Source organism: Carcharodon carcharias, chromosome 15 (genome assembly GCF_017639515.1).
Source record: "Carcharodon carcharias isolate sCarCar2 chromosome 15, sCarCar2.pri, whole genome shotgun sequence".
In the NCBI taxonomy this organism is placed as follows: domain Eukaryota; kingdom Metazoa; phylum Chordata; class Chondrichthyes; order Lamniformes; family Lamnidae; genus Carcharodon; species Carcharodon carcharias.
Window position 1 is genome coordinate 38,721,395 of NC_054481.1, and position 15,576 is coordinate 38,736,970.

The 15,576-nt window shown below is 44.4% G+C and overlaps 1 protein-coding gene across 1 annotated transcript in view; it reads right to left on the reverse strand.

The window, feature by feature from the left end:
- Window positions 1-15,576, reverse strand: part of syngr3a (synaptogyrin 3a) — a 73,184-nt gene that overhangs the window by 23,408 nt on the left and 34,200 nt on the right. The window contains exon 2 of the mRNA XM_041206406.1: window positions 13,625-13,859. Coding sequence (XP_041062340.1) covers window positions 13,625-13,859 — 235 coding nt within the window. The remainder of the gene's footprint in view (window positions 1-13,624; window positions 13,860-15,576) is intronic.

The following is a 15,576-nucleotide window of genomic DNA, read 5'->3' on the forward strand; positions in this document are numbered from 1 at the left end:
GAAGGAGCCTTGGTGAGTTCCTGCAGTGCACCTTGTAGATGATACACACTGCTGTTACTGTGCATCGGTGGTGGAGGGAGTGGATGTTTGTGGATGGGGTGCCAATCAAGCAGGCTGCTTTGTTCTGGACGGTATCAAGCTTCTTGAACATTGTGGGAGCTGCACTCATCCAGGCAAGTGAGGAGTATTCCATCACACTCCTTGTGCCTTGCAGATGGTGGACAGGCTTTGGGGAGTCAGGGGGTGAGTTTCTCAACGCAGGATTCCTAGCCTCTGACCTGCTCCTGTAGCCACAGCATGCTGAACAGCATAGGCGGCCTGCTATAGACAGAGCTAAGCAATCCCATAATCAACTGATCAGATCTAAAATCTGCAGTCCTGCCACATCCAGTCGTGAAAGGTGGTGGACATTAAATAACTAACTGGAGGACGAGGCTGCACAAATATCCCCATCCTCAATGATAACAGAAAATGCTGCAAAAACTCAGCAGGTCTGGTAGCATCTGTGGAGAGAGAAACAGAGTTAACGTTTCGAGTCCATATGACTCTTTTTCAGAGCTGAAGAGAGGTAGAAATGTGATGGATTTTATACTGTTGAAGAGGGCGTGGAGCATGTGGAGCAAAATAGAAGGTCAGGGATAGGTGGTAGCTCAGAAGAGATTCACCAAACCCAACTTCCCCTCACCTCCCCTGTCGGCATTCCATAGGGACCATTCCCTCTGTGACACCTTGGTCCACTACTCCATCACCCCCAACTCCTCATCCCCTTCCCACGGGACCTTCCCATGCAATCACAGAAGATGTAACACCTGCCCCTTTAGCTCCTCCCTCCTCACTGTCCAAGGCCCCAAACACTCCTTTCAGATGAAGCAGCGACTCACTTGCATCACTTTCAATTTGGTTTACTATATTCGCTGCTCACAATGTGGTCTCCTCTACATCAGGGTAACTGATCACAGACTGGGTGACCTCTCGCTCAGTCCTCAAGCATGACGCTGACCTTCCTTTTGCTTGCTATTTCAACTCACCACCTTACTCTCATGTCCATATGTTCTTGGCCTGCTGCAATGTTCCAGTGAAGCCCAACACAAACTGGAGGAACAGCAAATTATCTTCCAGTTAGGCACTTTACAGCCTTCTGGATGTAACACTGAGTTCAACAACGTCAGACCATGAACCCTGTCCAACATTTTGATCAAGTTTTTCAAATTTTCTCCCAAACCCTCTCCCCACACAGGGAAAACTTGTTATGTTCTGCCTTCAGAGAGCACTGACCTTTGTTCTGCTATGAACACATTCTGTTTTCCGACCTTAATGCCACTATTAGAACTTTCTTTAGTCTTTAACACTACCATTAACACTCCCTTAGCTTGTATCCATGACATCTTTGTCGATCTCTCCTGAACTCCCAACTAGCTCTGACCTTCTATTTTGCTCCACCTGCTCCACGCCCTCTTCAACAGTATAAAATCCATCACATTTCTATCTCCCTTCAGCTCTGAAGAGTCATACGGATTCAAAACGTTAACTCTGTTCCTCTCTCCATAGATGCTGCCAGACCTGGAGTTTTCCCAGCATTTCCTGTTTTTATTTCAGATTTCTAGCATCCGCAGTCTTTTGCTTTAATCCCCATCCTCAATGATAGGGGAGCCCAACAGTTCAGTACAAAAGTCAATGCTGAAGCATGTGCAACTATCTTCAGCCAGGAGTGCCGAGTGGATGATCCAGCTCAGTCTCCTCCTGAGGACCCCAGCATCACAGTTGCCAGTCTTCAGCCAATTTGGTTCCTTCCACAAGATATCAAGAAATGGCTGAAGGCACTGGATACTGCAAAGGTTATGGGCCATGACAACATCCTGGCAATAGTACTGAAGACTTGTGCTCTGGAACTAGCTATGTTTCTAGCCAAGTTGTTGCAGTACAACTACAACACTGGCATCTACCCGACAATGTAGAAAATCCTGTCCATGGAAAACAGGAGAACTCCAATGTTGACAATACTGCCCCCATCAGTCTTCTCTCAATCGTCAGGAAAGTAATGAAAGGTGTCGTTAGCACTGCTATCATGCAGCACTTACACAGCAATATAACCTGTTCACCAATACTAAGTTTGGGTTTCACCAGTCACACTCAGCCCCAGACCTCATTGCAGCCTTGGTCTAAATGTGCACATAACAGTTGTGCTCAAGCAATGAGAAGTGAGTGACTGCCCTTGACATGACAGCATTTGACTGAGTGTGGCATCAAGGAGCTCTAGAAAAACTGGAGTCAATGGGAAACAGGGGGAAAACTCTCCACTGGTTGGAGTCTTACCTAGCACAAAGGAAGATGGTTGTGATAAAATTAAAATTCTGTGGGTGTTGAAAATCTGAAATAAAAACAGAAAATGTTGCAAAAAACTCATTATGTCTGGCAGAATCTGTGCAGAGAGAAAGAGTGTTAACGTTTTGAGTCCAGTATGACTCTTTAGAAGATGGTTGTGGTGGTTGGAGGTCAATCATCTCAGTCCCAGGACATCACTTCAGGAGTTCCTTAGGGTAGTGTCCTAGGCCCAACCATCGTCAGCTGCATCAATGACCTCTCTATCATAAGATCAGAAATGGGGATGTTTGTTGATGACTGCACAGTGTTCAGTACCATCTGCAACTCCTCCGGTACTGAAGCAGTCCCTACCTGCATGCAGCAAGACTGGACAACATTCAGGATAGCTGACAAATTGCAAGTCACATTCGTGCCAAACAAGTGCCAGGCAATGACCTTCTCCAAGAGAGAATCTAAACATCTTCCTCGCCACTCAATGGCATTGCGATCACTGAATCCGCCACAATCAACATCCTGGAGTCACCATTGACCAGAAACGTAACTGGACCTGCCATATAAATACAATGGCTAAAAAAGCAGGTCTGCTGTGAGTAACTCACCTCCTGACCCCCCCCAAAGCCTGTCCACCATCTACAAGGCACAACTCTGGAGTGTGATGGAATACTCTCCACTTGCCTGGATCAATGCAGCTTCAACATCACTCAAAAAGCTCAACACTGTCCAGGATAAAGCAGCTCTCTTGGTTGGCATCCCATTCAGCACCTTAAACATTTATTCCTTCCTCCCATCACTGGTCTGCAGTGGCAGCTGTGTCTACCATCTACAAAATGTGCTGCAGCAAATTGCCAAGCCTCCTTTGACAGCACCTTCCAAACCCGCAAACCATCTAGAAGGACAAGGGCAGCAGATATATGGGAACATCACCACCTGGAAGTTCCCCTCAAAGCCACTCACCATCGTGACTTGGAAATATATTGCCGTTCCTTCAATATCACTGGATTAAAATCTTGGAACTCCCTTCCTTATAGTACTGTGGGTGTACCTATACCACATGGACTGCAGTGATTTGAGAAGGTAGCTCACCACCACCTTCTCAAGGGCAATTAGGGATGGGCAATAAATGCTGGCCTAGCCAGTGGTATTCACATCTCATGGACAAATTTTAAGAAGTGAATGCATTACTGTCGTTATTTTGACTGGAATGCTGCTTCTGTGTTTCCAATGGAATCGCAGTTGACAGGCAAAAAGCTTTCTTAATTTGTTCTGAAAAAAATGTTATTTCAGTAAAAAGCACCACATACGATGGGATACTATAATATAATGGTTATGATACTGGATTAGTAATCCAGTGGCTTGGACTAATTATTCAATAAAACGTGAGCTCAAATCCTACCATTGAAGGTTAAGAACTCAAGTTTGTTTTATTTTAAAATCTGGAATAGAAAAGCTTGTTTCATGTAAAGTGACCATGAAACTATTAGGTTGTTATAAAAACCCAACTGGTTCACTATTGTCCTTTAGGGGAGGAAACCTGCCATCCTTACTTGATCTGGCCTATATGTGACTCCAATTCCATATCAACACAGTTGACTCTTAGCTGCCCTCTAAGGTGACCTAGCAAGCCATTTACTTGTATCAAATCAATTCCAGTGTTACCTGAAGGCTCACCACCATCTTCTTAGGGCAATTTGGGACAGGCACTAAGTAGTCAACTACAGCCTTGTCAATCATACCCATACCCTGAGAATGAACATATAAAAAAAGCTACCACAAAAGATTTGAAATAAGAATTTGTTTTAAAGGTCTTGACACTGTGTTTTCCTTTGTGTCTCATAAATTTTGTAATTTCCTGCATTGTCAACTTGAAGGCAGCAATACTGCAAATGGATGCAGCAATCATCCATAAACTAGCATTTCAAAAAGCCTAACCACAATATTTACACCTTGTAGTAATCTAGGTGCATAGCTATACATTGTACTGGAGTAACAGGCACCCTTAAAAATCATGGAGATTATGAGGAAACATTTTCAGTAATGTAATCTTCTATCAAAGTACTATTATGGTCTGCCACCTATGAGGAGATATTCTTGTTTTCATTTATTTTTCAGCCTTGTAGAAACCTACTGTTTAAAGCTTCCCTTGCTGATCACATTGCTGACAACTTTGGTTACAGGCATGCCTGGGAGCAGATCGGTAGGGTATCCCAGCAGCTGGTCCAAGCCTACATGTTGACTGGAAGGCACCGCAGCCAGGAAACGTCAGTAGCAGCTGAGCACCCAGCAGTGTCTAATTCTGCTGACTTTACTCTGGCTCAGACGCCTTCAGATAGCCATCTGGTCTCAATGCAAATATATGAGATTTCCTGAAGTCACATGTGGTGAGACTCCCATAGTTCAAGCAGTTCCCTGGAAAGGAGAGATAGCTCAATGGTAGGCTCTGATCAGATTGCAAAGACACTTCTGCATTGACTGATTACTATGGATGGTGGGCACACAGCACTGGTTTATGTAAGTAACAACAAAAGCACAAATGTGGGTTTTAGGAGATGAGCAGAGACAGGGGTAAAGTTGGGTGATGTTACAGAGGTGGAAATAGATGGTCTTAGCAGTGGCACTGATATGAGGTGGGAAACTCATCTTGGAGTCAGATGTGACACTAAGATTATAAATAGACTGACTTAATCCCAGACCGTTGCCAGAGACAGGTATGAAGTCAGTAACTGGCGAACGGGGTTTGTAGCGGGGACTGAAAACAATGGCTTCAGTCTTCCCAGCATTTAATTGGGGGAAATATCTGGAACAATAGCAAAATACAGCAGATACTGGAAATCTGAAATAAAAATACGGTAAATACTCAGCAGGTCGGGCAGCAACTGAGGAGAGAAAAACGGAACTAACGTTTCAGGTTGATGACCTCTTGTAGCTGGCTCATTTGGCTGGTAAACATGTATAATGGCTGAATCTTTCCCCATAAAAAACAGGGGGGCAGAATTTTATGGCAGCAGGGTTTTACTTTCCTGCCGAAGTAAAGGGAGCTAAGAATGGCTCGCTGCATTTTATGGTCCCATCCCCACCCTGACAGGGCTGTAAAATTCTGGCCAGGCTGTTCCGGCGAGATGCTGTGATTTTTAACTCCGCCATTTAACTATGCAAAAGATTTACTGTTACAGCAATTGTATTACATCGATGAGATTATCATTGTCCTTCTGTTCAGGAAACCAATCTACTATGTTCATCAGAAAGCATGAGAGTCACCATGGGAAGAATTTTCCCCCTGCTTTGCGGGGGTGGGGGGGGGGGGGGGGGGGGTGGCAGGGGTGGCGGGGGAGGAGTGCCGGCGCGGGCACGTGCGGACATGCCTCCGATCGGCACCCACAATTGGAGGGGGGGGGCGCCGCCATTTTCTGTGGGCAGGCCAATTAAGGACCGCCCAGCGTGACATCTGCCAGGAAGCGCTATGCACTCCCTGTGTGGGCGAAGGGGGATTCTCTCAGCCAAGAGTGCGCTCTTTCACACAGGCGCGTGGAAGAGTGCACTCATCTCCCTGAGGCTAAGCGCTACCTCAGGGAGATCGGCGCCAAATTTTAAAATGGTGACGGGGCAAAAATGCCTGACATGTTCCCTTAGGTCCTGAGGTGGTAGGGCCAATAGGAGTCCCTCCAGTGCTGATATATCAGCAGCCCCAAATTCCCAGATGTTGTAGCTGCTGAGTCAGAGGAGAGACAGCCTGCACCTCAAGTGGGAGCTACCCTCTGTGAAGACTTTTTGAAAAACTTTAAAACAGAAAGTGGCCACAACTGCGTAGCTGCTGTTGTTGAGGGCTGCCTGTGGTCACTGTTGTGACCACCATAACATGTTAACTGCGGGAGGGTTTAAATCAATGAAGGAGCACTGCCCCCCCACACCCCAAACCTCAAGGTCTGCCATCGGGAAGCCGCCTCCATGCATTGGCCAGGCTTTAGCTGCTGCGGGGGTGGGGGGGGGTGCTGTGCCAGCTGATTGGAAAATTCCAGTAGGCCTCGGAACACTAGCCTTAATACGCCCTTTAATGGACTTAATACACTGAAGAAGTCATACGGACTCAAAGCGTTAACACTGTTTCTCTCTCCACAGATGCTGCCAGACCAGCATTTCCTGTTTTTATTTTGACACACTACTTGTCACTTGTGAATGGGTAGTCTTCACCCTGACTCCCCCACCACCACCAGGGGACCTGCCAACAAACTGGCATGCCACTTTTCAAAGCCAACTTTCCAGCCCTCTCCACTCCAGTACTGCCTCCAATATGATTCTAAAAATTCTGCCTCAGATCTCTAGAGGAGGGTTGGAAACATTAAATTTCTGACTCTGCTTGCAGCCCATTCTTCATTGCATTCAGTCTTATGTCTGTCAGAAATCTTCCAAGGTTCTCCATCTTCATCTGTGTTCCCTTTGGGTTCTTCCTGGTTTCTTCTGCTTTCCATTCCAGCTTTTTCCTTCCACCGCACTTTTCCAGTCCTCACTCTTCAGAAGTTCCGCCCTTGTCTACTCTCACTAGCATACTGTGGCAATACTGGAATCAGGAGGCAATGATTTCTGGGTTTATCTTGAACATTATTTTCATATATTTCTATCACAAAGTAAAGTTTAATCAGTCTAGATTTCTCTCAGTGTAGGCCAGCATTCTAATTCCACACCTGGTACTGTGCCCTGTCTGAAAGTTACTTCCTTATAATCAAGTTCAATAGCTTGTATAATTTAATTTAATCTAATGCAGGGCTTGTGACATTGACGTCTAGTGCAAGCTCCCTATATCTATTAGTTTTTATTTATTTTTGAATAAAAAGAATAATTAATTTTGAAAATGTATTTTGCTAAAGCCTTTATTTTTAGGAAGACCCAGGAAAATGGTCTAAAAAGTGCATAGATTATTTTTGCAGTTATTAAATAACAAATATTCCATTGAAGAGATCCTGACAGCCTCATACATGCTGCTTGGTCAGGGGCGGCCTGCAGAGCTAGGCTGTAGGGCACAATAGGAAGGCAATCTCTCCCTCACCCTGTGTAGCCTGTTATCCCACAATTCGAGTCCTCGCAGTCAGCACAAAAGATGAACCTGCTCCCAATAGAAATGATGTAATGAATCTCTATGGTGAAGGAGGGAGAAACAGGGCAGGTTTTTCCAGTCGGTGAATGGGGATGGGGCCCACTCGCCGACGCGTAAAACGACGCCGGGTGACATTGGGCGTGCGTCCCGACATCTCTCCGCATCTTTTAGATTTTCAGTTTGGCAGGCACAGATCCGACTCGGCTGCGCGCCCGCCAACCTGTCAACGGCCTATTGAGGCCATTAAAAAAGTAATTGAAATGATTAATGGACCTGCCCGTCCAACTTTGAGGTTGGCGGGCAGGCAAAGAGCCCAGGCGGCCTTCCAAAAATGTATGAAACCTCATCCACAGGCGGGATGAGGTTTCATGAGGGATTTAAAATTTTCAGAATATTTTAAAATAAAACTAATGGACATATCCTAGCTCATATGAGTGTCACATGAGCAGACATGTCAGGAAATTTTGTTTAACCTTTAAAAAATTTTTTACAACTTCAAACAATCTCCCTGAGGTGGCACTTTGCCTCACAGAGATCTGTGCGTGAAAGCGCACACTCTTGGCTCAGGGAATCACCCTCCCCCGCCCGCACAGGGAGCGCTCAGCACTTCTGTGCGGACGTCACGCTGGGCAGGCCTTAATTGGCCTGCCCACGTAAAATAGCAGCGCACCCCCGCCGGGTGCACCGATCAGGAATACGCCCACCTACGCCCGCTCCCGCACAAACCCGCCCTGACGGAGGGAAAATGCTGCCCACAGAGAGCCAGACAAAATGCTGTAAAAGAAGGATCTCAAAGTTTGGTGAAAGAAATCTATTTTCTTCCTGGCAGCTAATTTGATACCCTATTCATGGTGGACAGGGGGCACGTTAAACAGATGTATGATCTTATTATTGGCAGGCAGGAAAATGGAGTTGAGGCCATGATCAGATCAGATCAGCCATGAGCTTATTTGATTGACGCAGCAGGTTAGAGGGGCGAAATGGCCTACTCCTGTTCCTAATTCATTTGCTCTTATATTCTTCCTGAAAGTCAAGGATGAATTAGTCCTCTTACTCCACTCCCCTTGCCCTCACTTTTAACTTTGAGAAGAGAATTGTATTCCTTGCACTGGTCCTTTTAGATTTCTAGTTAAAGCAAAATGGGAGAGATTGTTAGGTATAATTATCTGACCAGGATCTTTCCACCTTACAGTGGTTCTAAATTAAGGAAGTGCATTAAGGCACAGTTAACTTAAAGAAAGTGGGAATTCATAAGATTCTGTGATTAAAAAATAGTATGCCTTTCACAAGTGAAACAGGTGGATATTATACTAAGTTTTTTTTAATTCTTTCATGTGATGTGGGCATCACTAGCAGGGCCAACTTCTGTTGCCCATCCCTAATTGCCCTTAATTTAAGTAACCTGTTAAGCCACTTCAGAGGGCAGTCAACCTCATTGCTGTAGGTCCAGAATCACAAGACCAGGTAAGGGTGGCAGATTTCCTCCCCTAAAGGGTACTAGTGAACCAGGTGGGTTTTTACAACAATTGATAATGGTTTCACGGTAATTATTACTGAAACTAGCTTCTAATTCCAGGTTTGAATTAAATTTAAATTCCACCCGCTGCCATGACGAGATTTGAACCCATGTTCCCAGAGTATTAGCCTAGGATTACTAATCCAGTGGCATTAGCCCACACCACTGCCTCCCCATTGAGTTAGCAAACAACCAGAGCCCAATCTATACAGGCACTGCTCCCACTGCTCAACTCGTGTGGTCCATTTCACAATAGAAGTATTTTAGTCTGGAGCCAGGAGGAGTAGCGGTGCATCCCCCAGCTCCAACAGTGCTCCTGCCAGTCATTTTTGCATCCCCCCCTCCCTCTCCCCCGCTGTTCTCATCCCTCCCACCAGGGTGACCAACTCCCAAAAGTCAGGGACATTTTGGCATCGCTGGTAAACCTGTAAGAGTGGGGTGGGTGCTAAAAGTGTGAATGAGGGCAGGGAGCCTGTAAGCAGAAGGGGGAGGTGGTTGAACCAATAGCATGTGGGGTGGGAGGTCTTCATAACATGCATGATACCATCACCACATGACGCACGCTGATGCTCTGATACTGGCAGCTCTTAACACTCCCCGCGACCACCCACTGGAAAACCCCGTTCAGGGATCACCAAGCTGCTGCAGGCAAAAAGAATTCAGCGAGAGAAATAATTCGGGGAAAAATGCGCCCTGGGAGGCTCTGGCCAGGACACGGGACAGCATAGTGAATTACAGGCCAGTCCCAGTAAATCCAAGATGGTTGGTCACCCTACCCCCTCCCCACCCCCCACCCCATCTAACCCTGACTTGCTTGAGAGCCACTACTTCTATCAGCGTCCACAATACTGCACACTCCAGGAAGATAGTCCTGTCCCTATTACTTATATATAGGACAGAATTTTGCCCTTGGCATGCAGGGTCGATGGGGGTGGTCAGGAAGCTGATTGCTGCCTGCGATCGACAGCACTCGGCGATTTTACAGGCCAATTAAGGCCCACAGTGCGATACGTGAGCAGCAGCACTGAGCACAGCCTGTGCGGGCAAGGGGAGAAGGGCGAGCAGGCCTAGTGTGCAATTCACACATGAGCGCGTGGAGCTGCCTCAGGGAGATAAAGAAAATATTGAAAAAATTATTGAACAGCTCAAAAAATTAATTAAACATGTCGCTTCATGTGACTCTGTCACATGAGCAGGGCCATGTTTTTAATTAAAAATTAAAGCTTTTATTTCATTTGTATTTGATTTTGGAAACCTCAACCCGCCTATGGATGAGGTTTCCAAAAAAAATGCACAGGCCGCTTGGCCTTTTCGCCTGCCTGTCAACCGTTAGGCAGTGAAAAATTCAGCACAACTTATAACTTAATGGCCTTAATAGGCCTTTTAATCTACCAGCCAGAGCTTTCTAATATCACCTCTTTGCTCTCCTAATTGCTTTCTTAAGCTCCACCCTGCACTTTCTGTACTCCACTAATGCCTCTGCTGATTTGTTTCCCTTGTACCTGCTAAAAGCCTCTCTTTTCCTTCTCATCATAACCTGAATATCTCTGATCATCCATGGTTCTCTGGGCTTGGTACTCCTCCCTATCACCCTAGAGGGAACATGTTGAGCCTGTACCCTCCCCATTTCCTTTTTGAATGCCCCCCACTGCTCCTCTGTAGATTTCCCCACAAGTAGCTTTTCCCAGTCTACCTTGGCCAGATCCTGCCTTATTTTATTAAAATCCACTCTCCCCCAATCCAAAACATTTTTTTGCAACTTGTTGATTTCTTTGTCCATAACAAACTTAAACTGTACCATGTTGTGGTAGCTATCGCTAAAATGCTCACCCACCACCACCTCAGCCACCTGCTTCATTCCCCAGAATTAGATCCAGCACTGCGCCAACTCTTGTTGGACCCTCTACTTATTGACCTAAAAAGTTCTCCTGTACACATTTCAAGAATTCCACTCCATCCAAGCCCTTACCACTATATCTATCCCAATTAACGTTGGGAAAGTTGAAATCACCTAATATAATTACCCTATTGTTATTGTTTTTACACACCTCCGCAAATTGTGCACATATTTGCTCCTCAATTTCCCACTGACTCTCTGGGGGTCTATAATAAACACCTAACAATGTGGCTGCCCCTTTTTTATTCCTAAACCCTACCCACAAAGCCCTCATGTAGATGAGGCTTAATCTCTGTTTGAATTTTGTGAAGGAGCAGAAGCTGGGAGATTTAGGAAGAGTCTGTAGTGGTCCTCACAAAGTTTTGTGCCAAAGAAAGCAACACACAGATTAGCTTGAAAGTATTGCAAAATAACTAGAACAAAGGAATGAGGTATCCATAGTCAAGGGAGGGTAAATAAAAGTTTTACCTTTGAGGATTGTTGGAGCAGAGGAGAATTCTCCAGAGGGCTGTGGCATACTTATGAGTGGTCTCAACAGAAGTAAACAACTTTAAGATTGATGTGTCTTGTAAGAGAATTCTTGGGGGAAGTAGGGAGTAAACTTAAGTGTATAACATATGTACTCATAAACCATATTGTTAAGTTAATAGTGCTTGCTTTGTTTAATTCTTTTATATGCCATAAATTTTGTTTTGCTCAAAAAAAGCCCAAAATCTTATGGAGTAGGTCTAATGGTTCAATTGTTTGGATTTTTCTTTAAATATTAATGGTCGCTTACCAGTTCGTTAGAGGGGCAACAAAAAAGAAGAATGGAAGAGTTGCCCTTAACCAAATTTCTCTCTCCCTAGGGCAAGTGTGTGGTAGGTACTCAGTCTAACCCAATAGCATATCAATCAGGAATGTGACAAATCACAGACTATTTGACTCCACAGCTCTATCTTTAAAAGTTACATTGTTGGTTCTGTAGACCTTGTACGAATAAAAGATGAATCATTTGCCAGGCTTAATTAGATTCAGTAGCCATAGGGCTAGAGCGAATGTCAAAAGCCAATCAGATGTCAATTCATGGGCAGAATATTACGCTCGGTCTGCGTAATTGGCCCGCCCGTGTGAAATCGCGGAGCGGAGCTGATCGTGGGCAGCGGTGGGCTTCCCAACTGCCCTCGCTGAGTCTGCCCAACGAGGGAAAAATTCTGGCCCGTGAAGCTATTAAGTGATTAAAACAGTTAAACCTAGTTAAAATATTATCCAAGATGAATTATGAACAACTATTATTCACTTTACACCTTACTAATAAACCATATTTGATATCAAAGCTATACTATAATTTTAATAATCAAATTATATTCAAAACTGCTTCAATTCACTTTTTAATGTTGCCGATCTAAATGGAACCCTTCACCTTTGTCATTCACCCTTATTCATTATTCTTTATGTAGCTCATATTAAATGACAATTCTCTGTATTAACATGAATTCAGTAATTCTTTGCTAATGCATTTATAGCTCTATATAAAATACGACTTTGGCATTTTCCTTTAAAAGCTGTGCATAATCAGCAAGCAATCCAATTCGGATCAATTCAGCAAGCAATCCAATTCAAGAGAGTGGGGACACTTTCTCTGTGAATGGGTGGTGCTTGTGATGCTAAGTAAGAGTCAAAGCCTTCATGTACCTAAATTACTGCTCAAAGAATTGGATTTGAGCATGAGTGGAATACATGGAGCAACACAACCATTAGAACACAGCCCCGCTGGTAATTGGCTGACAGGTTTTTCAGAATTCCCCTCCTCTCCAATTTGTTGCGTGTTGGCCTTACTGAGATATAGCTTCACATGTTCTGATCACTCCTCAACTTGCTCAAGTGGCCACTCTGTAGGCATAAGCCTTTACAATTAGTATTGTCACGCTGTTTGATCATGAAAACCATCACATCTCACCCCAGTGCTAAGCGCACACCTGATACATGCATGCACACTTCCAGCAGGACTTGTTGCATTGAAGTTGTGAGTGGAAACTTTGATGAACTTTCCACTCTCTAACTTGAGGGCCTCGTAATATCTGTACTGTCACCTAGCTACGATAGCATAGCCCCGTCTGGAATCAAATTTGGCCCTGTCTGGTCTGTATAGCTCAGACTTTGCTTTTAAATGTAAGCATCTTTCACTAACATATGACTCCAATCTTGTCCTATTGAGGATTTGGGTGACTCTAGTGATCCAGGTACCCTCCTCTTTACAGCAAAAATACCATCAGCATTTCCAAATTTTTGAGAGATAGAGGAATATTAGAATATTTATAAAGAACATGTTTATCATTTCACCGCAAATGTTGTAATATTACACTGCTGATTTATCATTACTACGAGGTGGAAAGTTAAAATATTGCTGCTTGGAGCATCAATCCCAAGTACAATAAGCAGCAGAACTACAGCAATTGACCTGAAATCCTTTGGGGTGTCTACTAGTTCCCTGCAATAACTTTGTGAGATCCTCTTGGGAAACTGCGTAAATGACTATGGAAACCGCAGCAGGCAATGAAAAAACAGAAATGATCACACTAAATGGTGGCAGAGGGTTGAGTGAAGAACACTGGAACATGACAGAACAAACAAGAGCAGAACAGTTAGCAGTGGAGCTGAGCACTGTAGAGGAGCCTTGCAGCTTGAAATTTGTGCGCTTGAGACTTGAATTTTCATCTGTGTAAGTTTGAATTTGGCGTGTGTGCATTTTCTGTGCACCCAAATTATGTAAGGAATAGCTCGCCAATAAATGGTAAAAATAATCTTTCCCAAGCGCATCTACCTGAAAATCCCAGGTCTCCGAGTACAACATGTTTCCTGTCCTTTACACTGCTGATCTGTGGGAAGTAGAGGTCCAGGGTAAGAAACAGGATGCATCCAAAGAAAGCTATGATGCCGATGGCAATGCCATAGTTGCAGGCGCTGTTGTTTTTGTTGAAAACACAGTAAAGATATTCACTGCTTTTATTGACGTAGCCTTCATTCACTATAGAAGCAAATACAACGATGGAGAATATCTGTGGAGGAAGGAGTGAAAATGTGAGAGTTGAATGATTCATAACTTTATGGCACCAATATCAGTAACAATGAAACTAGCTATAGTTTCCAATCAAAAAATTGATGGTAACAGAAATTCAAATGAATAGGTTTCTCCTGTAACAGAACCGAGTACTCCGTAGACATAAGGTGATAATAAAAGGTCAATAAATACAAGTAGCTGCATATGATCTTCGATGGGTTTGCTTTAAAAATGAAGCTATCAGTTAGTTATTTCATACACCACAAGTTGACCTACAACCCACTTGTACCACAGATAATACTCTTTCAATGTCTAATAGGGTCACACCTGTCCATAACTTCTATTCCATGGGGTCCATCCAGTCAGACACAGGTGATGTCAGTAACAAAGGTCAAGCAGCTACACACATATACACCAACAATTTAAAAAAATCATTTGTGGGATGTGAGTGTCATTGGCAAGTCATATATTTATTGCCTATCCCTAATTGCCCTCGAGAAGGTGGTGGTGAGCTGCCTTCTTGAACTGTTGCAGTCCCCCTGTGGGGTAGGTACACCCACAGTGCTATTAGGGAGGGAGTTCCAGGATTCTGACCCAGTGACAGTGAAGGAACAGTGATATATTTCCAAGTCAGGATGGTGAGTGGCTTGGAGGGGAACTGAAGGTGGTGGTGCTCCCATGTGTCTACTGCCCTTGTCCTTCTAAGTCAATGTTCCCAAACTGTGGGTTATGGGTGCCTTGGAGTTCAGACTGATTTCTGACAGCTGCAAGGCTCTATTGGTGGGTGTCGCCTAACAAACATTTTTGAGACCCGTTTGTTGCTGTAAAAAAAAAGGCCTGTGTAAAGGTAGGTGTTTACTATTTTTTACAAGCACTGCAGTTTGAACAATTCCTACTACCCTAACTTCTATCCTACCCCTGTCCACCCCACCTGCTCAGGAGCTAAAACACACTCCCTTCCCCGCTCAGGAGCTAAAAGCCACCCATCCCTCCCAGTCAGCAGTTGAAGCTACCCCCAACCCCCCTCAGGATCACATGAAGTCTGCGGCTTTAAAATGGGGTCACACCAGAACAAGTTTGGAAAGCACAGTTCTAAGTGGCAGAGGTCATGGATTTGGAAGGTCGAAGGAGCCTTGGTGAGTTGCTGCAGTGCGTCTTGTAGATGGTACACACTGCTGCTACTGTTCATCAGCAGCGGAGGGAGTAAATGTTGAAGGTGTGGATGGGGTACAAATCAAAATACCTGGGTGTACCAACATCACGTGGACTGCAGTGGTTCAAAAAGACAGATTGCCACCACCTTCTCAAGGGAAGTTAGGGATGCGCAATTAATGCTGCCCTTTCCAAAACTGCCATTGATGCTCATATACCATGAAACAATATTTGTGGTGCTGATTTTCTGTCCTGATGACACTTTATTATCTAACGTTTTTTTGGGTCCAATTAATATAGTCCAGACCCATTTCCCAGGCAACAATACAATTATGAAAAATGTTATAAACTCACTGACCAATGTCTAATATTGTACTCCAGCTGATTCAGGGATAAGATTCAGGGAGAACCATATGGCCAACTGTATTAGGGGGATTACTTCCCAATTCTAACACAAAGTACGAGGATGTTGCCAGAATTGGAAATTTGCAGCTATGAGGAAAGTTTGGATAGGCTGGGATTGTTCTCCTTGGAACAGAGGAGGCAAGGGGAGATTTGACTGA